This window comes from Platalea leucorodia (assembly GCF_965183815.1).
Source record: "Platalea leucorodia genome assembly, chromosome: 4".
Lineage (NCBI taxonomy): Eukaryota > Metazoa > Chordata > Aves > Pelecaniformes > Threskiornithidae > Platalea > Platalea leucorodia.
The window spans coordinates 89,978,589-90,000,624 of record NC_138826.1 but is presented as its reverse complement, the minus strand read 5'-3'; the positions used below and the strand labels follow the sequence as shown (position 1 = coordinate 90,000,624).

General features: G+C 40.3%; 1 protein-coding gene across 1 annotated transcript in view; it reads left to right on the top strand.

The window, feature by feature from the left end:
• Positions 1-22,036, top strand: part of MSRB3 (methionine sulfoxide reductase B3) — a gene marked incomplete at its 5' end in the record, with an annotated part of 86,647 nt that overhangs the window by 44,853 nt on the left and 19,758 nt on the right. Inside the window, 1 exon segment of the mRNA XM_082310610.1 lies at positions 1,391-1,419. Within this exon segment, the coding sequence (XP_082166736.1) occupies positions 1,391-1,419 (29 nt within the window).

Here is a 22,036-nt window from a genome sequence, read left to right as displayed (position 1 = left end):
TTTGCTGTAGCATAGATCTTTGGTATGGGATTACAACGCCAATTATATAAAATATACAGAGTACGTGTAAAATACAGCTATAGGTACCTGCATGTACAAGCTTATAAAATAAAAGAAGAAAATAAACCTGCAATTAGTTCTTGAGCTTCAATCATTTATTTTTGAAAAAAGAAGGACTGTAACTTCCCAAAATACATCCCCTCCCTGATGCAGCGTACAAGGATCCAACATTGTACTTCCTCCTTAGAATTTCTGGGGAAATGCATTTTGCTGCCAACGTAACATCCTTTAACAGGTCTCCTGCTGGTCAGACCTTGCGTCCTGCTGTGACAGCCATGACCATGTGTACAACTGATTGTTAGCGGGCAATATAAATCTGATTGGAACATGCCCCTTAATTGGTTTGAGAGCTCGATATAGACAATGCTGTCTTATAGCAGATTGTGTAGATAGGCCTAGTCATAGGGTTAATTCTGCTTGACAGCACATCAGCAGCATCTTGAGAGTAATTACCCAACTTAAGTTTTCCCACAGTTGAATTGAGATCTTCAAAGGCTTCTACATTTACAAGTATTATTAACCTATATCTGAAACATGATGTTCCCACAAGGGCTAATTTTTTCTTCCTTTTATTAAATATACAGGTTATAGGGTTCATTTGCTAAGTGCTAAGCCCTTAGAAGAAAACGCTACTTGTTAGAGAGAGAAAAATCTGCAGTGCACGACCAAAGCTAATGGTGCATAATGCACACATCATTGTCTTTTTGCAAAGACTTTAAAACAAGTTAAAATTTAGGTCTGGCTCCCTTCCTCTCTCCCTCTCTCCCACCCCCTGCTTTCCTCTTTTAAGAAAATCAAACCACTTATTCCTATGTGCAGAGTGAGTAAATTGAAGACACACACAAACAAAACCCTCCTAGGATGTTGTACAATTAAGTACAGATCATTGGATACAATACATATGACATTAATGAAATGGTATCTGCTTCAAAAATAGATTGGAAACATTCATGAATAAATTAAATCCTCTTAATGACTTTTCAAAAATGAAAATGAATGAAAACAATACTTGTTTCATAGGAACAACTGTGTTCCAGGATTCACAGCATATAATTTAATCCTGTTTTAAATTTATATTCTATTTTCTGAATTCATTTTGTGATTTGTCTTTTAAAATACCGTCTTTGAAACTCTACATTGTCAAAAACCCAAAACATTAAAGATAATAGTTATTATTTGGGTTCAAATGCCCTTGAATGCATTAAGTATTAACGTGCAGAGGTAGACAGTCTTGTTAAAGACGGTATTTGCTGGGGGATCAGTCTGACAAATGGCTTTTATGGCATAAAGCAGCTCTTGTAACTCACAATCTTTTTATTTTCTTTTGCAGGTCAGAAACAAAGTTTGACTCCAATTCAGGTATGTTTAGATTTACAGTGTTTTGCTGAATGTACACTATTCAGGTTAATCTCAGAAGAGTAGTTTATCAGTTCAAGTTCAGTTTAGTTTTAAACAAACTGGGGTAGGTCAGTCTTAAAAAGGATCTTCATTTCTCACCCTCTGAAAACAGCATTATTACTGTGAAACATTTGCTTTCATTCCTTTCATTAGTTCCTGTCTCTTTACATTTTCCCAAAAGATGATCAGGAAGATGTATCTTGCGACAGGCTTTAATTGATCCAGAAAAATTATAGTACAAATAAATGATAATGCAGACTAAAGCAAATGGAGGATTGAAGTGAAGTTTGAGAATGATCACTGCTTTAAAAGAGAATGTTTTTCTTCCTGGTGGACAAAGACATTTCATGGGAATTTGAAGTCAGTGCAGCCTATCTGTCAGGAAACAGATGATTTGTCATCAAATTTTCATGACAGATGCATGTACACAACGCATGCCAGACCAGTCTGTAGAGCTCGCTTTAGGAGGTTTACCAAAAGGCAGTCTCTCTCAAGTTGTCTTTTTAAAGAATTTTAATGTGTTGTAAGGATTGGGAGGGAAGTGAAGGTCAGTCTAACAGGTTAATGTGTATCTAACAAGACAAAAAACACAGGACAGCAAACGGGAACAGTTGGGGAAAAAACAGAGATCCTAATACCAGACTGTTATTTATTCAGTTAACTATTCCTGGGTGTTCCTTAAAGTTAAACAATAGTAAATTAAGAATGGACTGTTGCCCTGGAACTGGCTGAAATGTCTGTTGCCTGAAAAGGTCATTCAAAATACATTTTTTTGTTAAGATGAAAACAGCTACTTTAAACAGAAAACCTAATACTATTATGGCAATTTAGTATTTAGGCCAATGTTGTCTTCTATATGGTTTGCTTAATGTGATGATTGTAATTGCCTATAATGATAGAACTTTTACAATATATATTAATCAGAATATATATGAAATAGCATGTTTCCTTTTATCCCAGTTACAGCATGATTTGGGTTTGAAACGTGAGATATTACGTTGCTTTTTCTTTCCACATTAGATTTTATCTTTGGAACTGTATAGGAGTGAAATCTACAGCAGGAAGCATTTATATAGCGAATTCCTAAATCTTGTATACTTGAGTCATCTTGCATCTATTATGATTTTAGTCTGTGAGTTTGAGGTTACTTGCTTTAAATACTGCTTGAATGAACTCTATGCTAAGATCGCTTCTTGGATCTTGACAAACCAGTTTTACATGGGGGGATAGCTTCACACATTGTTTGCCATCAGCCCCTTCCTTTTAATAAAGTCATCAAAACTAATGTGTGGAGCAGAACATCAAATGTCTCACTTTTCTGTTGAGGGGAAAATGCTCTCTGCAGAACTTTGGTTTGCTCGGTAGGGTAAGCTACAAACAGTTTTCTGACTTTTTCTTTTGAAGAAGCTCTCCTGTTACGTGCACTGTTCTGTGTGCCCTCTCCTTGCAGCGAAGGCAGGGGTATGGTCTTCCCTAGGGAGGAAGTATCGACAGGGTATCGATAAGAAGTTTGGCACCATTGCAGCTAGGGCGAATGCCTGCTCAGTAGATGCCACCAGGCCTCAGTGATTGGACTCTGTAGGTTGAACGTGAGTTCCTGAATGTCTCCTCCTCATCTCTGTGGGCTCCATAGGCTTGCTTTCCTTGAGCTTGGGTCCGTGTCCGGGGCACAGGTTGTCTCATTTCTCACACAGGGGTGCTGGAAATCCCGGTTGCCCAAACAAGGACAAGGGTTGCTCTCCCTGCCCTGCTCTTCTGAAAGCACTCCTTACGTGTTATTCTCACAAGGTCAGAGCTCTGGCCTTGTGAACGCCTGATGCAGTTTTGTCTCCACAAGAGCACGGAACACACAGAGGTTGTAAAAGGATTTGGAAGTAAAGAGTGTTTATAGGAGACCACGCAAAAAAAGCATAAATATAAATGAGCAGTAAGACCCAAGATCTTCTCTGCCTCCACTTTTTTTGCTGCACCTAAATATTCTCTGGATGTGCGCCAGAATCCTCTGCAGCAGCTGATTAATATTCTTTTGCTGAGGGTCAACATTGGCAGGTACCATGAATGTCAACAGGAATTTTTAGCCTTGTGCTGTGCTGCTTCCCACTTCAGGGTCCTTTGTGTACCATCAGTGACACAGTATGGGAAGGTCTGGGGCTGAGGAATTTCTTAGATTTATTCCTCCTTTTTCTGCAGAGTCTCACTTTCATCTTCTGCTTGTGATCCCTTTCCCCTAAACCCCTGGGGAAGTCTTTGACTGGAATAGTTTCAGGCTTTCCTGTCGTGGGACCCTGGTCTCCCTCCAAGGTGTTGAAGGCTCCTCACCCAGTGATCCATAGTGGATCGCCAGGGTGCGTGGCTGGCGAGGCCACGCTGGGCTCCTGGTCTCGTTTTATGCTTTGCCCCCAATGTTATATGTGAAACTGAGAATTACTGAGGTTTAACGCCTTGGTCTTATCAGTGCTGCCTCTTTCAGCGTCTCATCCAAAGACAGATGTTAAAAGATAGTAGAAGAAACAGATTAAGCACACAATAAAAATGGTATTTTAAGAAAAAAGAAATCACAGAAAGTCCATAACCTCAAAGTGCATTTCATAGCCAGAACCACCAAGGCTGAAAAAAATCTTTCTCTTTGTGAAACGTACAGCAGCCTTCCCTTTACAGGGATGGTGCTCAGCTCTTCCACCCAGAAGCTCTTCTAGATCGTCAGACAGTGAAAGCACTTAGACTTTATCTTTTGTTCCCAATAAGCAAGAGCAGAGGAGAAGTGGAGATACTGAGATCAAGTCAACATATATCACCCAAATAAAAGATTGCTGTTTTCGTTTCTCCAGCAAATAGCTTGCCATCCAAAACCAGAGAATAAGCCCAGGCCTCCTGCTGCCTCTGAGTGAACAGGAGGGTGTAGGCAGGGAGTGGAAGGATGCGGTGGTGATGGCAGAGAGGCATCCTCGTAAAAAAGTATTTCTCTGCTGTGGGGGGGTGCAGTGCCCTCTGTAGCACCATGTTCTGTGTAACGCGGGCCTTTGAAGTGTGTAAATGTAGCATTGGTTTTAAAAGGGCTGCTGCCATTTGAACCCACTGACTATATTTATGCAACCTTGAGTTCCTTGGAGACACCTTAAGGTATTTTCATATCCCTCATTTTGTTTTGAATTCCCCAGACTGTGATTCCTGAGTAAACCAATGATCCCGCAAACTGGAACAAACACGCTTTGTTCTCATTTATCTCACGTTATTCAAAACAGTTCAAGTGTTGAATGTGAGAATGAGGTAATTTTATTCTAGAATGAATATTTCCAGGGAGCTGTTCTACAACCTGTCACGTGCTCTGAATTAACCCTAATGTTAATTCCAGTTAACTTGCAAGTCTAGATGTGCCCTTGTTAAGCATTTATCAATGCTTATTGTACTTGTCTTTCCTAGAAATATTTGTGAAGCATTGAAGAATCAGAAGAAGTGTTTCTGAAGCAAGTACAAAGTCTGGAATACAGCTTTAAAAGTGCCCAGTAGGCTCACTGTAAATGTAATCCTGGAAATGTTGTTCAACACTGAAGTATTAGGCAAACATTGTCAAAAGAAGATTAATTTGAACTTAAGCATTAACTTAAAAGAAGGCTGTAAAATTCCTATAGTGATGATCAGGATTTATCATATAAATAGCTATAACATCTGTAGGGGACACACATTCTTCATATCATGACTAACAGTTCCATCTGAGAAACGTCTTTTTCTCTGCTGATTCTTTATAAGTCTATAGCTGGCAGAATTTCTGTCTGAGAGACCACGGGGTTAGCTTCATGCTGTTAGAAGATCTTACGAAATGAAACAATTTTGCTTTCCTGTCATAATATGATGAATTTCACTGGTACTGAAAATAGATTTTTCCTAAAAAAGTACTTGAAAGCGAAAAAGGTTGTAGGAAAAATATTTTTTTTTCTCAAAATCTGTTAGGGAACAAAGTAAACCACAAAAACCACAGCTGAAACAATTTTGTTCTGATTATTAGTATTTTGGTAGTGTCTAAAATGCTTGTTGTGCTATATGCTCAGTTAGCAAATTTTAGAATTTAAGAATATAGGAATTATATTGGAATAATCAGTTAATGAAAGATTTTTTTTTTTTTTCAATTTAGAGAAAAATAGGTCTTCATGATGCTGTTCCATAACAGGAAGAATTTGTAGGTCTCAAAAGGTGTCACTGAGCACTGTTAATCCCACTTTAGTAATAGAAAAATAAGCATAGAAAATGCAAACAACTGTCTCAGCATGCCCACTGGTCACCAGGGGATGGTAATGGTGAATTTCCTACTGCCTGCCGGGAGGGCTGGAGTTTTCTTGAGGCATCTCCTGTAATATTTGGTGTATCCGGCATGTCACTGTGGAGGTGAGCCATGTGATATTCAAGTGATAGTGTTGGTAGTGAAATCGTGAAGGGGAAGAAAGTTGAGTTTTGTTCTGTGTTAAAAAGAAAGGACAAATCCCCGGACAATACACTTGGCCTCCAGTGGAGTTTCTTTTATATTTATGTCACTCAGACGGCGGAATGGAGGAAGTCAGAGAGCGCGGGGTGCAATAAAGTGACAGTTGTGGAAGCACCGTGCTGTAGAAATGCATCTGTGCACTGGCCGGAGAGAGCGGAGTGCCCAAGGGCACACACTGCCTTCAGCTGTGTTCTTCATCGTTTGTTGTGCCGGCTTCCCGCTTCTCTCACAGAGAGAGATGCATCTCCAAACCCCGTTCTTCTGCCTCCCTGCTTCTATACAGACAGAATGAAAGGTAGATATTACCTATGTGATTTTATATCACTGCTTGTGTCAATACTTTGGAAACATTCCAATTAGTATTAGGAATTAAGCTGTAACAGCTGCCCGTGCAGCTCGATGCTGTCCTCAGGGACAGCTACACATGAGCTTTTGTTGGATCTCTGCCGCCCCAGCAGTCAAATACAAAGCAAGTCAAGGAGCCCCCAACAGTTTCCTTCACCTGCCTTGTCTGGACTCACCGTGTCAGCCAGTGCCTCCACAGGTTGTTCATCCTCTCTGCACATGGCTTTTTCCACCAGAATGAGTGTATGCCCGTGTCTTCAGCACTGCATAATGCTGCCACCCCTCTAGCCCCATCAAAGTTCCCATCCTTTCCTTTCTCACCTCTTGTATTTACTGGTATCATTCCCTTAAATGTGGCCCCTATGATGTACTAACTTGCTAGGCTACATGATTCAGCACAGGACCTAGAGAACAGTCGAAGAAAATTATAAGGTTGGGTGTGATCAGAAGTTTTCCTCTCATAAATTCCTCTTGGCTACACTTCCAGATGTTCCGCAATAGACCTTCCAAACCCTCGTTATCAGCCCTGATTTCCCCTAGCCTGTCATCAGTCCCATTGTATGAAAGTCATCAGTACAACTACTAAGAGCACAAGGAACTCTTCTCCCAAGTAAGAAAGAACTGAAAACCAAAAGGCATCTTGAAAGTGAGCATCTCTTACTGACCTTGCTACTAGGGAAACCCAAAAGAAACCTAACTTGCCTGAAAATTTAGGTCCCTGAAGCAGCAGGGTACTTAGTAATATCATCCATCCATCAATTGGATCATAGATCTTAATACAGATTAACAAACCAATTCCTAAATTTTATTGATGTCAGCTTCTTCATCCAGGTTGTGATAGAGTGGTTCTTAATTTCTTCTTAGCAAGTCTGAGTAGTTTCAGGAACAGGGAGGAGAAGAGACATTTGGTGTTCATAACAAAATCATATTGACAACTTCATCAGTCACACCACAACCAGAGTATTTGATGTAAAACCAGAAAAAGATTACTTGCAGAGTCTGTAACAGGGAAAAGTGGCAAAATCAACCGAGATACTGAAGAACTGGGATGCTCCACAGCTTTTTGTGTGAGGCAAATGACCTCTCCACAGTCTCTTTCAATTACGAGGAATTATTGCCTTCTCTCTGGCCACCACCAGTGCATGGATTCTTGAAAGGGTGCTTGAGCTGGCACAGAGAGATGGTGGGAGACAGCAACTACATAGACAGAACAGCAGCTCAGATTATCTTACTTATTGTTACTCGTGAGTGCTATTTAGTTCTTGGCATTAACAACGCTACAAACAGATCATTAGGGATGCAATGGCTGGAGAGCATGGTCTGTTATATTTGTTTGGCAGCAAGATGAGTGTTTAGATTCAGATGGAAGCTGAATCATCTGTTGAATGTTTTCAGGGCCATACTGCAATGTGACTTGGAGTACAGATGTCTGGGACATCTCACTGGTACATCCCGGTGAACTATGTGCTTGTCACAGTGCTGACCTGCAGTAACTCATCATCGCCCTGCTCTTATATCTCTTGTAAAGGATGGCAAAAGTTGGTCAAATTATTTTGACATATAGAACAAGGTTTTAATTTGTGGAGGGCTAATTAAAAATGTTGCAAGCATGCAGGCAAGCTTGCTCATCTAGGATTTTTAAAGAAGGCAGTCAGCTGCCGGAGGACTCCAAATGTATACCTTTCCAAATTCTAATTCTGGCTTTGCAGTTGCAGATGTCTTTTCCTCCCACTTTCTCTGTTCATCTTATTTGTATCTGAGTTGGGCTATTCCTTGCTATCATTGGCATGATTCTTCTCAGTTGTCAACGTATTTTAATCGGAAGCCTGTTCACTTCCATAAGCTAGATCTGTGATCTACCAATGGAGGCCAGCAGCCTTGATGGGATTCACAACAGCCTTAAATCTTTCTGTGTGAATAATTTGTGTAATTTCTATTTGGCGGGGGGTTTTGGATAATATATTCCTCCCTCCAAAAAATCCTGTTTGTGTTCTCATTAATAGGGCAGCTACTTAAAGATGCTCTGCCCTTGTGAGCTAGCACACGTGCTCACTGTGCCGCTCCTGCACAAAGCACGGCCTGTCGGCCTGTGGTGAGAACTGTGCATTAAAGGGCCTTGCTGTTGGAGCTAGAAATATAATATCAACAAATACAATGTTCTGTTTTTGTCTTACATCTACTGTAATAATCATTGCTGCTTCTTTCTTGCCTTGCTCTGAGGGTCTTGCTGAGAAGGATCTTGCAATGTGTTTAAATTGGTCCTGTAGTGAAACTATTTACATTTAGGTTTTCCATTTTATTATCATTAATGTAAGCAAATTCATCAGATGTATTTAGGAGAAATTTTTACCCTTCTTTCTAAGTACTAAAGACAATCTTTTCTATTTTGTATTTTATTTTAAATAGCTAAACAAGGCTGTCTTTAAGAAACAATTTGGCAAAAGTAGTCTGAGAAGGCATGAATAATATATAAATCATTATTTTATTACATGGAGTTGGAAACTGTGGTGCTCAGTTAAATTATAAACTGTAAAGTAGATTGGCTGAGGATTTTTTATTCGTCATAAGTATAGCTGCTTCAGATAGGTTTGGTCTGTTGAGGACTTAGTTTATTGTTAGTCAGCAAATTGCTCTTTGAAGTTAGCAACATGCAGCAGCATAACATCTTTACTGTTCTGGAGGGCTGGATTTCTTAAATACAAATATGTTGTGATTCTTGCTTAGACCTGTTAATCATTGTGCAGTTTTTTACTGAGGAAGGCTACCTAATTGCTTTTCAAGAGCTATTTGCATTGCAGTCTTATTCAGTGGACAAAGTAGAAGATTTTTGGTGATACTCTTGAATTACCCTATCCTTACAAACTTCATAAATAGTTTTTCTGTTCCTTTTAAATGAAAATTCATTCAGTCAAATTAACCCTATTACAGAGCAACTGTGATAATTAACTTTGCCATAGTCCCATTTAATTAGCCAAAAATGGAGTATGTGCTAGAGAAGCCACAAGAATGGACAAGCAGGGAGGTTTCTGGTCACAGCTGTGGCTCATTGAGATGGTTATATAGCTCAAATGTGACTTACCCACACCATGTACAGCTCAAGTCAGTTGTATTGTTTCATTGCTTTATTAGTACTCTATTCATTTAAACCATGAAGTGGGGGGAAAAAAATGCCTGTCTGCTTTGTAATTTGGAAGCCAAACTATAATTCATTTGTAAGTGGAGCGTTACGGCATTCTGCATCATGTACATACTTCTGCAGAAGTTTTGAAGAATGGCAACACTGGATACTGTTAAGCTAACCACATGGTGCCAGGAAACAAGAATTCTGTAGGATACAAGAATACTTCACATCTTTACTATCTTCTGGTGCAGAAGCTACCAGCATCCATCTGGATGTATATAGGTAGCTGAGATGTGCAGGTTTGGACATAATCTGGAGGGCTGCTTCATATTTTTAATGTTGTATGGGCATCTGCTGATTCTGTACCCTGTTCCAGCATGTCTGACAGCTCTGTGACCTTGGGCAAAGTACTTTTTCCCTATGCCTTTTTCCTCCTGCCCATTGTCTGTCTGGTTTGTTTACATTGCAAGGCTTTTCAGGGAAAGAGCTGTCTCTTGCTATTAAGCATGTCCAAGACCTAGTGCAGCGGAAACACTTTCTCAGTTGAGATCACCTCTTAGGTGCATCATAAATCAAATCACGGGTGGCCTTTACAAAGTGTCTCCTTTTAGACTGAGTGAATGAAGTTGTGTTAGAAAGAGTCTCTGGAAAGCAATATAAAAGGCAGCATGGTAAATGTATTCAAGTGAATTAAAGTTTTTTACTCTGCCTATACAGTCACCTGTACCACAAAATTTGCGTCAAGGGGATCTCAGTTCTGTGCAGAAGAAATACAATTCATGCAAATGGTCTTCCCAGGACCAGAATCCCTCACCTAATTGAACTGCATGATTTCTGCAGCAGAATGCATGACTGTGGCTATAGATAAAGGCCTGAATTTGTTTGTTAAAGTCTAGTATGTAATAACAGTGGAGTTTAAATGACATGTAAATATGAGCTGAGGGCTTAGGCATATAGGACAGAAAATACTGTCAGAATATAAAACTTCCAAAAGCTCTTTAAGAATAATATTCCTATTGGTGATATGGGTCTAAGAAAGCATGTTTTTACCTGTTTATCATAGGATCATTCACCCATGCATTAATTTCTGAAAAAAAAAACCCTTGTATTTGCAAATGTGAATGACACTTAACATAGTGGGGCCTGGAGGACATTAAATGTCCTGGTCAATGGCAGTTCATGAAATCGGTTTGAATCTTGAAAGATTCTGAGCAGTCTGACCTCTTCTGCAGGCCATGAGAGTTGAAGATGCTACACACTTGTCATGGATTGGTTCTATGGTGTTTTCCATTGTTGTAGAAATAATACCAATTTTGAAGGAAAGAGGTGGAATCAGAAAGAGGGCCCTGTGAATACTGAAGAGATCCTAATAAGATGTTTGTTAATATATACTGTATTTGGTACAATGATGTGATGCATTCTCAAGACAAATTGTTTTTCCCTCTTTAAAACGTAGTCTCTTTTTAAGCTGTATCTCCCTCCCAATCTGCCTGAATTTACTCTGAATCAGTAAACTCCTTGCTTATTCTAGAAGTCCATGTTGAGTCTCCACTGCAGGTCTCCACCCTTCAGGGAAGTTTAAAGAAAAGATCTTAAGTACTCCCATTCCCTTCTCATTCATTCCCACTCACCTGAGAATTCCTCTTGCTCTCTTTTCTCATAGCTAACAGAAATTTTCATCTTTTATTTGCCTGGAGGCTGAGTGGCTGAGGAGGTTGGGCTGGGGCCCTTCCTTGATTTAGGCGGTGACTAAGGCTGTGCTGGGAAATCAAATGTGGACTCAGTAGTTCCTAGACCCTTCTTTGGGTGGACCACTGCATTGATCGTCCTATGAAAAGGCGTCCCTTGTTCCTCATAGCACTTTTTGTTCCACCTCTTCGAAAACAGACCAGGTCAGAGGAGGAGAAAGCAGAGTGCAAGGTGGCAAGATTAGTGGCCTCTGTGAGATACTAAAATCCAGTTCCTACTTGGCTTCTCAGGGAGGAGGGAAGTTCTTCTGTTCATGGTATGCCCTACTGAATCAGAGGAAGATGATGAAAAATGTGGCTCCTCAGCTGGGGAGTGTTCCCACTTTTTCATCCAGAGAGTTTAGCAGCTGCTTCGTGTTGGCTTTCTAGTTTCACAGTAAAACGAAATCAAACCAAATTTAACCCAACTCCCTCTTCTTGGCTGAGGGAGAAGAATTGCTTAGGATGCTTTCCTTCAGCTGCCCTGGCTCTCCCTTCCCGCTCTGGGAGGAGTCCACAGCTTCAATAAGGACAGCAACAACTTAAGCCAGCAATAGCGTCATTTCAGTTGTGACCGTCTGGAGGTGCTTGTCACTGCTGTGACCTGAATTGAGCCCAGAGGAGATCTAGGGCTGCGTAAAACCTTTGGGACAAGCGCCACACTGCCAGCCTCATCAGCCTCTGGGACAGATGAGAGGGCAAGACCATGGCACGCAGGGGGTGCCCCCCCTCAGCCCCCACACACTATGTGTCAGATGGCTCCTTTGATTTCAACAGCTTATCTGTGGGACAGTCCGCAGCCAAACAGCAGGCAAAGAGGACTACTGAGGTGGGTTTTGCCTGTGTGCCTTGATGAATTTAACAGGACAGGATGGTTATGGTCAACGTGTCCACTCTTTTTCTCATTATTTTCTCACTACCATAAACTACATTTTCCTGTTTTGGTTTTAGGCAACGTCTCATTAAGCACAGTACCTTTGTGGCTGAGTGCATGTTGTCCAAAATGGCACATCTTCTGTTTTGATTAGCATGGTTTATGGGGTCATGAATTTGAACAAGACAGAGGTGAAAGCTGTTTTTGTTTCTTCCCTTCAAAGAGAAAAAAAACCCTTAACATCTTTTCTATACAAGATGATGAGAATGATACCATACAGTATTAGTTGAAACTGGAAGAAATCTGTTATTTGAAAAAAAATTATCTGTTTCATGTCATTAGACTGTACAAACTAGCCAAGTGATAAGTATTAATGACAGAAGATTCAATAAAGATTAAAATATTTTACGTTTTTCTTTCATTGATACAGTGTTGTAAATTTATGACCAGTAAGAAACCACATGAAAAATCTGTTGGCTTTTACTATTTCACAATTTAGCCTCTTATCAAAACTGATTTCAGGCTTTGTAGTACTGAAAGTGAAGGGAAAAATGCAAGCTGCTTTTAATCAAACTGGAATGTTCAGTGATCACCATCAAAATCTTTACACTGTTGATCTGAGTATGAAGCAAAGAACATTAATTTGTCTTTTGTTGACTTAATTTAGTGGCAACCACAGCCTTTAAGATGTAATGGTAGACAAGTTTGTGTCATACCACTGCAACTGCCACTGTACACGTGAACACCCATGTGCTTAGGATTAAGTCCTAAGTCAAAACACCAATGAGGTCTAATGCTGCCAGTTTAAGTCAGACACAATTTGCGCTGAGTTTTATGTGAGTAAGGACAGTACAATCAGGTCTTAAGCCAGACAACAGTGAATTAAGTTGCAAGGGCTGAAAGTATTTCTGCAAGGAAAGAACTGCATCCCTATGTGATCTGATCAGGAGTCTTAGCAACCCTGTTTTCCATCAGGGGCTGAATTACCATTCTCTATCATTTGGTATACCATTGTCATGCCCGCCTGTTGTTCTTTACAGAGTAAGTGGTCCCAGCCTTTTCATCAGCCATCGTCCAGGTGTCTGAACAATCTTAGATCTGTATAACCTTCTCCAAACACCATGCCTATCAAGATCACAGAATCCATATTCTCAGCGTTTGCTTGTTCTAATATACCCTGGAGCATCTAACTCAACACTAGTCTTTGCTCTTCTTTACTAGCTGTAGCAATGGAGATGCTTTGATTATTAGCATAATATCCTTTTCAGGTTATTTCTGTGTCTAGCTTTCACACAATCCTTGTGTGTCTGTGGAGAAACGGTAGCATTTCCTCTGGCGGGATATTTTATACAAGCTATTATGATATCAGGGGGAGTGGGATCATCTTATCTAACTGTAACTAACCTTAACATAGCCCTCTGAGCTTCATCCAGAGTCAGTTGGAAGAGATAAACATCCTCAGAGAGGTTCACCCCTTCTGCTGGAGAAGTCTGTCTGGAGGTGCACTGAATCACCTTTTTGAATGGCCATCAACTTTAGAGTTAGGCCTGTAACTTTGATGGCTTGAAGTTAGGAGAGATTATCTCTGTCTGGAATGGATGTGCAGAGAGCTGGGGATGAGTGGGTGTGATGCCCAAGCCACTTTCCACAGCTGCTGCTGGGGAGGTGTAGTGGAAAAAATTCATAAATTTAAGAGGAGAGCTACGCCATTACTCTCAAGTTCTTCTTCTGGTTGTCTGTAAACCACCTGTACACAGAGCTTGGGTGCAGCGTATTCATGGGAAGGACAAGTTTACCTGTGATTATTTTAGTTCTGTTTCTCGTTGTATGCCTTTTCGTTTCCCTTTTCTTTTCTTAGCTTTCTTCAGAAATCCCAAATCTGCTTATGTGTCTCCAGTTACCGTTACCCCAGAGAATTGCAGCAATTTTCATCTCTTGAATTATGAGTAAGAATTGTCAGATGTGAAAAAGCTGACAAAATGTGTTTTGTAAATAGATCATTCACCACTGTTCATCCATTCATGGGCAGGAAGAGAAATATGTAACTGAAAGAGAGATGGCCTAAGGGTAACGAGAGTGAATCAAAAATGTTGCAAATGTATTAAATTTAACTTCAGTCAGGGCCAAAATATTAAGCTGGCCTTTGGCATGTTTCAGAAAGCATGTGAAATTTTCCAAAAGTTTAGTAGGCAGAGATTTTGCTGATTTTATGTCGCTATTCTTGAGCTTTTAGAAAGTCAAAGTCTTTTAGTCTGCGTTAACCATTCTAACCAAGTTAAGACACCTGACACAATAAATGCAGATGCGAAAACTGAAAGGTGCATTTTTTAAAATGTTAAAATTTAGAAACAGAAGCATTCTGTTTCTGCCTCTTACTTTTCAAAGAGGTGGTCATGAGAACAGAATTCCCCTGTTTATATTCTCATTTTAAAAGTGTTTACCCATAAGATTTCTGGTGTTTGAAAGTGCTCATATACTCACTTCCATACTAGTATTTCCCCTTGAGTCAGTGATTTTTTTTTTTTTCCCTGCCACACACACTGTATTTAAGGGATTTAAACAGAGTCCCAGGAATATGGATTCGCAGACCAGTGGGATTTGGAATGTCAGTTGTCAGCGCTGATAGAATATCTGGAAACTGATTAAGACATATTTAGGTTGAAGAGTGGTGGAAAAAATGTGCTGGCAAATAAAAAATCTGCTGCGTAAAATACTGTGTTGAGGGCATTAGGGTTCTGGAAACAAGTTTAAAAGGCAAGAGGGGAAGATATAGCATTTCACTCAAATTTCACCCCTTCCTGCTTTCAAAGATAGGAAGAAATCCCTGGTTGAAAGAGTACCATCAGAGCTGGACTTTAAGTCATGAGTTAGTATTCATGTTAGACTGTGGCAAACTGAAGTTATGTTGGCCATCGCTTACGCAGTTAACTGGCATTGCAGGAGAAGAGAATTATAGGAGCTCTCTTTTTAAATCGTTCTGTTTTCTTTACTGTCTGCATCTCTGAGACTCTTCCCTTGCCCCACAACGATGGCATATCTCGGGCGTCCCTGGGTCTGTGTCCTTCTGGCAGTATGATTAAACAGGGCTGCATTTTACTGTTGAAGAACAGCATGATGTTGAAACCTACGCTGGTAGCTGCTTTTACTCCTTTGGTTCCAGGCGTCACAGTACAGAACATATAAAAAGTAAGTCCCACTCCTAAAAAAACAGAGAAATGTATATAGCAGAACTGTAATCTTAACTCCCTTGCTCTAGTCTCTGTAAAAGTAATTTCTTTAATGATACATTAACATAAGTTTTCACGTTCCCCTTTGCTTTCTCACACAAGGAAGATCTGTGCCCAAAGGGCCTGCTCCTGGCCAGGACATGTAACAGAGCGGGGAGACTCGCGGTGGGACATGCCCCCTCCTGGGCTCCTGTTTCTGTCCGGGAGGGAGTGAGTACCTGACCACCTCCCCACCTCCTGTGAAGACTATGCACAAGTCCAAGTTTGAGACCCATGTTGTCACTCACCTAGGGTGCCAGCTCGTATGGCACCCAGAATGGCAAGGCAACTTGGCCGTAGCTAGGTGGGAGTGAGGACACAGACCTTCATCTAAATGCCCTTGGCCTTAAGGTGATCTGATCTTCCTTCACCAGCTCAAGAAAGGGGTGGACCATACAGAGACTCTGTCCATCCCTCCTCCCTCTGCCGCCCTTCCCACAGTGAAGGGGGTTATTGGGAAACTTCAGAAGCTGAAACTCATGAGATTTCCACTGGCACTTTGCCTCTGAGAATGTTTTTACTTATCCACAAATGATTGAGCTTTAATGAGTTTCTCATAATTTGTACGAGCAGTAACAGTATATTTCTTTCATTCCTCTGCCAATAGTTCTTGCATATTTTTTGAAATTTTCATAAACTGTTTTGGCCAGTGCCAGGCTTAAATCTTGCACAGATGGAGGTGGACAATAACATTAAAATACCTAAGTAATCAAATGTATTGCAGCTTGCAGTTCTGCTTTAGCATTTGGATAGGAGCGTGTTACTTCATATTTAAAAACATAAAGGTAGACTGCTAAAGAAGCTGAAAGAATAAGGCAAGGTGTTCTTCAAATTCATAAAGATTAATAAACGAAGGGCATTCAGTGTCATGTTCAGTACAATGTAAAGAATAAGATTATCTAAGTTATGCAGAAATTCTACCTTGAATTCAGGCTGTATTTACAGAAACTTCCCACCCATATCTCATTAGTTCAATGTTATGGTTTATTTGTGCAAGTCTGTTTTAAAACTAATGAATGATGGGGAATTAGGGAGTTACAGCAGTGATAGCAGGTATTTTAAAAACATTCAAAGCAAGAGTGAAGAATGCTACACTCTCAGGAAACCAACTGATACTTACTGGAGCCCATGCAAACATTAAAAAGATCTAATAAAGATCAGTGAAGAAAAAATAAGAAAAATTAGTCTCATGGGATGGGCATAGGAAAGTAGATTGTTAAACACAGGAACGGCAGAAAGATACGCTAGTACAAAGCTTCAAATAAAATTGTTTGCCCTGCTCACCCAGTTTACGTATTTGGATGGATGTATAGCCTTTGCTATACATTCTTACTGTAGAAAGAGTGAAAATGTTCAAATAGAGGTGGCTAAAGTTAGTCCCAGAGGCTGGGGTAGCCACAGCTAGAACTGTGAGAACAACAGGACTTTTTATTTGGGGACCAAACCTGTATATGGAAACAAAGTTGGGGACATGCGTGTCCAGGAAAGTTTGCTTTAAGTTGGCAAGCAGAAATAAAAGATTTCATTCTTTTTCAGTGTATTGAACAGGGGCAGGAGTATATCCTCAGATTTTGTAACATAAACTGATATTGGAAAGGAAACATTTCAAACAAAGGCTTGCACTATATGCTTTCAAAGTGAAGAGTGGAAAACAGTTGAGCTATTTGAATTTTGTCTGAATTCTCCAGTTTTTCCAGTAAAAAATTTCTACAAAATTTGAGAAATTTTCAGAAAATTTTCTAGACCCCTAGAGACTGCATTTTTATTATTTAGAAAGAAGCTAAAACCAAATTCCCAAGCCTGCCATCAGCTCAAAACTCAGGCCCCATTTAATTGGATACTTAATTACTGGCACCCACAGGTTGGTTTCCGAGATTGCACAATCAGCCGGCTGTGACGGCCTTTCTTTTCGGTGCTGCCCTGGTACAATGCGGCTGAGCCCCTCTGTGACCCCTGGGAACGCCAACAATAGAGATGATCAGTCATTGCTCACACAGCTCTCCAAAGGGTGATTGCTTTGTTTCAGGTCTTTCTAGAAACCGATTCCTAGTTTTGCAAGTATTTTAGACTTAACGTTTCTTAGGCTGTAGATTAAACAATGTGTTACTTGGAGTAAGAGTGTGAAACAAATATTAGACCTAGTGATAGCAGTGCTGGACGCTGAAGCATAGAGGTTGAACATTGAAAGTTTTGCTACTGAGGCTGCTTTGAATACAACAGAGTAGGAATCCTTCCTCCGCCCCACTTCACACCCCCCCACCCCCAAAATACACCAAATCAATGGGATGGTGCCTTGTGCAAACAAAACACCATCATGTTTCATGTCAAAATGTACAACCATTTTAATGTGGTTGAAGGTGAGGCTCTGAAACTGATGTCAGATATAGGCTGTACTGAAAATCTGCAGGTCATTAAGCTGCCTGGGAGGGAGGGAACTTAGTTTTCAAGGTCCATGTTGGAATGTGGGATGGAGGTCCCCAGGTCCTCTAGTTCTTGCTCTAAAGCCAGAAGGTGCTAGGCTTGTTTGGGTTTTCTGTGAGATGCTTTATGGACTGTTGCTTGTGGCATGGGAATCAAGTCATTTTTCAGAAACTGATTGTGCTGTTGGCTCCGTGCTTTTCCTGCGGAGATTTGGACCGTACTTTACCTCTTTAGTAGTTTTATAGGAAGGAATCCTATTGAGAACACCTGGAGTGATACAATTACGGCATGAACATTTAAAACCATGGGTATGCCTTAGCTTCCTAAGGAGCTGGGAAGAAGTCAGGGAGTGCACAAAGATTTTTTGGGCTGACTGCAAACCATTCAGGGTCCTACATGCCCTTTAAATTTCAGTGGAGGTTTGAGCTTAGAACATTCCCTTTTAGGCAACTGAAAGGAGACCTTTTCTGCTAAGGCTAAGAGCGCTCCGCAGCCAGAATGTGTGTTATTTTGGTTGCAATCCGATGAACATGTGAAGGGTAGAGAGGGAAAAGCCAGCAACCTCCAGCATTCCAGTCCTTCCCCATCCCTGCAACTTCCATTGTTGAGATGCTGCTAAATCCGCTTTGCCCGCTCAGAATTCAAGTAAACAGACATTGTACTTGTGCGGAGTTATGCAGCATTTAAAAAAAAAGGTCTGAGTTTGTTGAATAGAGTTGGATCAGTACTGGGGTAGCTTGGTGTCAAAGGTTAGATTTTGTTATATCCAAGATGGGGTTGGGAACTGACATACTGTAGCTTTTCTTGAGCGATCTGTTTTTTTAAGTGCTCACAGCATGCTTAGAGAATGAAAAGTACAGTAGTTGCAGTCCCTTTTCTGGAAAGTACATCCTCTGCTACCTGCCCTCTAAGAAAAGATTTAGCCCAGATAATAACCTAGGTAATTTATTTTAAGTTCTAAATTCACATACTTTGCCTTTTGTAATGCTGAGACAGAGAAGATCTTTGGAACAGAGGGATTACAGGCTTATTTGAATTACAAAGGCACTGACCTCAAGCAGCCTTTTAGTCAAATCCGTTGTTCATGTGTTCAGCTTATAATCACATTTCTGTGATATTAGTGCAAAGACAGAGTGTCAATGCTGAACTCAGAGGTTTTACCTTATTCTAACTGTAGAGTTTCTATCAGTCAGGGACATCACAGTAAGTCATCACAGCAGCATTTCTGTCATCCTTACACCCCTTTCCCTGTATTCTCACCTTCTGCCTTGCATTGCTTCCAGTGGTTGTTTAACCTCTCAGTTAGCGGATTCAGCTTGCCAGCCCAGAAAAAAAGCTGAATAATTTTCTGCTGGTTTAGTGAACTGAACTTTCTCCCTACAAATGGATAAGCACCAGAGCTGGTGAATGGTGAGGAAGCAGCAGGACCAAGACAACTTGAGAGCAGGGGCAAGAGAAGGGCAGGACGCTGATGGATTGCTTCAGCCATCTTATGACACCTTCCCCTAAGTCTGCCTTGCTAAAGCTTCTCTACTTCGCATACAAAATATTAGAAGTTGATTAGAACAGAACCCTCCCATGCATCTCCCGTGGGACCCCTGAGCAGCAGGTTACTGGCTGTTCTGGGTTGAGTGGGTCTTTGGTGAAGCAGAGACAACCCTATGAAAACGTTTGCTTCCAGCAAGTAAGCATTTCATGCTTCATTTGTTTAAAAACCTGTTTTTATGGAAGATTTCCTACTGAGCTCTTGTCAGGATTTTGTATTTTGCCTTCTCTGGTGAAAGTCTCTATAAGACTTTCCTTTTAGAATGAACCACAAACTCATCTTTCAAACCTCCACAAAATCTCTGTACAGCTCCTTCCAAAATCTAGTCTAATCAAGGCTGTGGTTCCTTGACTTCACACTCCTAAGCACACACTGCTGAGAGGAAGCTCAGACACCCAGTTCGCTGCTTTATTGAGTGAAAAAGAAAAGAAAGAAATATTTCCTGTAGCATAAGGAAAAATTAATGAAAAGAAGAAAGTAAGTGGAAAGGCTGAAAATGAGAAGTTGGATGCATAGGGTGTAAAAAGCATTTAATCAAGTTAAAATCTAATTAAAATCTCTACCTGCAGCTACTTTTCAACTTAGCTGTTCTTGCTTACTGTCAGTTGGTGTGGACTATATTTCTGCTGGCTAACTTCTGTTTTGTTAACAATTCTTCTTCCAGTCAAGCCTGACCTACCTCTGCCTCCCCACTTGCTTCATCCCAGGGCTCTCTTGGCAGAAGTTTTGGCAGTAAGCAACCAAATAAGCAATTGTATGTATGAGGTGTGAATTGACTTTGCTTCAGTAAGTACAGAATACCTTGCAAACTCATTCAGCGCTATTTATGCAAGGTTTCAGCAGAGTTTACTTTTGAAGGAAATATTAAAGTGAAATGAGGTACAGCGCTGTCTTTGAATGCAGAGCGTTATTTTACACCTCGTTAGGTCTATTTTTCCTACTAATACAGCAGTGGCAATCGGACAAGTAAAAGACTGATGGGATGAACAAAAGCGGTGTTCCTTTCCTGAGCGTGCCAAATCCGTTCTGTAAATGTGGCATTTAAAAAAAAAAAGACCCCAAACCACATGGCAGAAGTCAGGCCTCCCAAAAAACCCTGCACTACAGCGGTTTGCACAAGCTCGTGCATCTCTTTATTTAATGTTTCAGACCCTTCTTTCCCATTGGAAGGATCGTTTGTCTGTGTGCAGCTTATTTGCTGTTTTACTTAGAAGATTTCCTCAAGGAAATATGCAAAATAGTATCATTGTGGTTGGATTTTTTTTCTGCTTTTGAAAGTTTGAGGGTTTTATAAATGTTGAAAACAACTTGATCCTGTAACTTAGAAAGGCCTGTATTAAGCTCTTTTAAGTAACAACTCTTACCCTTGTTTTGAGCCCCGCTGGTCCCAGCACAAGCTTATGCTGCAACAGTTACCATGGGGAAAGTGTCCTGAGCATGTGTCTTGAGATGCCCTGTGAGAATAAATTGTGTAGAGGAGGAAACTTATCCTTACTCACAGCTCCACACAAGCCGCTGACCCCTTGTCCAGAAGATTTAAGAGTATTACAGTAACTGATAGTATCAAGATTCCTTTTTTTAGGGGTATCATATAGCAAATTGTTCAAATGATATCTCCCATCGCTCCCTGCATCACATCTCCGGCATCAGCTAAGTGTGAGTAAACCAGGACAAGAAAGGAGCCACAAAATGTGAGCTGTTCCACACAAAAGCGTGCACAGCTTTCACAGATGCACCAATACTGTTGTAGATTTAGTGATGCTCTATTTTGACCTAATAACGACAATGCTATGGCTTTTTAATACCCCTTCTTTTTTTCCCTGTAGAAGAAGCTTTGCAGTGCTACCCCTATATACCCTGTTTTTCTTGCTTTCAAGAGTAAGATTTAGCTGCTAATACAGGATTCTAAAAGGCTTGAGGGTAACGGAGTGAATTAAACATTCCTCTTCCAGCTGCTGCTGTTCACAACACTTTTGACAGTTAAAATACATCACACATTCTCTTGTCTGTTTAATATAAACAATTAGTATTTTAAGTGGAGTCCAGAATCAACCCCAAATAGGAGGATCCAGACAGGCAGTTCAGATAGGAAACTAAGCAGTGCCCTAAATTTATATAAAAGTAGTTTGCAGTTAGTTCAGTCTATGCCTAACATACTGTCTACCACAGCACATTAGACTGTGCCAGGAGCTTGTCTTTTGGGGATGAAGGTTTCATTTGTCATCTCAAAATTATTATAGTACAACTTTTTATCTGAAATTTTCACTACGAAAAAGGCATCCAAGATGCAATACTACGCACACAAAAAAGTCAAAATTAGAAGAAAGTATTTTGGTTTTTATATAACGAATTTTTTGTATAATGAAACATTTTAATTAACCCAAGACCAGTTTGGGAGGAAAGCTTGTTTAAAGGTAATTTTCGGGGTTTTTTTTCCCCATTCTGGAATGAAGACATTTGAAATCACAAAACTCATTGAAACAAACAAAAAATCTGACTTCTCTATACGTTTACTTCCTTCAAGCTGAAGTAAACCTGAAGTAACAGAAGGGCATTAGTGCAAACTTAATTTTAGTGTAGAAGCAACATCGTGAGAATAGTAGCAATCTTTGTAGTTTTAAGAAATCTAACATGATCTCTGCAAAGTGCAAATTGCTAAAATTTATTTCCAAAAAAAGAAAGAAAAAAAGAAAGCTCCTTACTCATTACAAAAGGCATCCAAGACGCAATACTATTCATATGTAAAACCCTTCTGTTTTGAGTCTAGACGATGCACGGCTCCATAATGTAGAGGAGGTAGC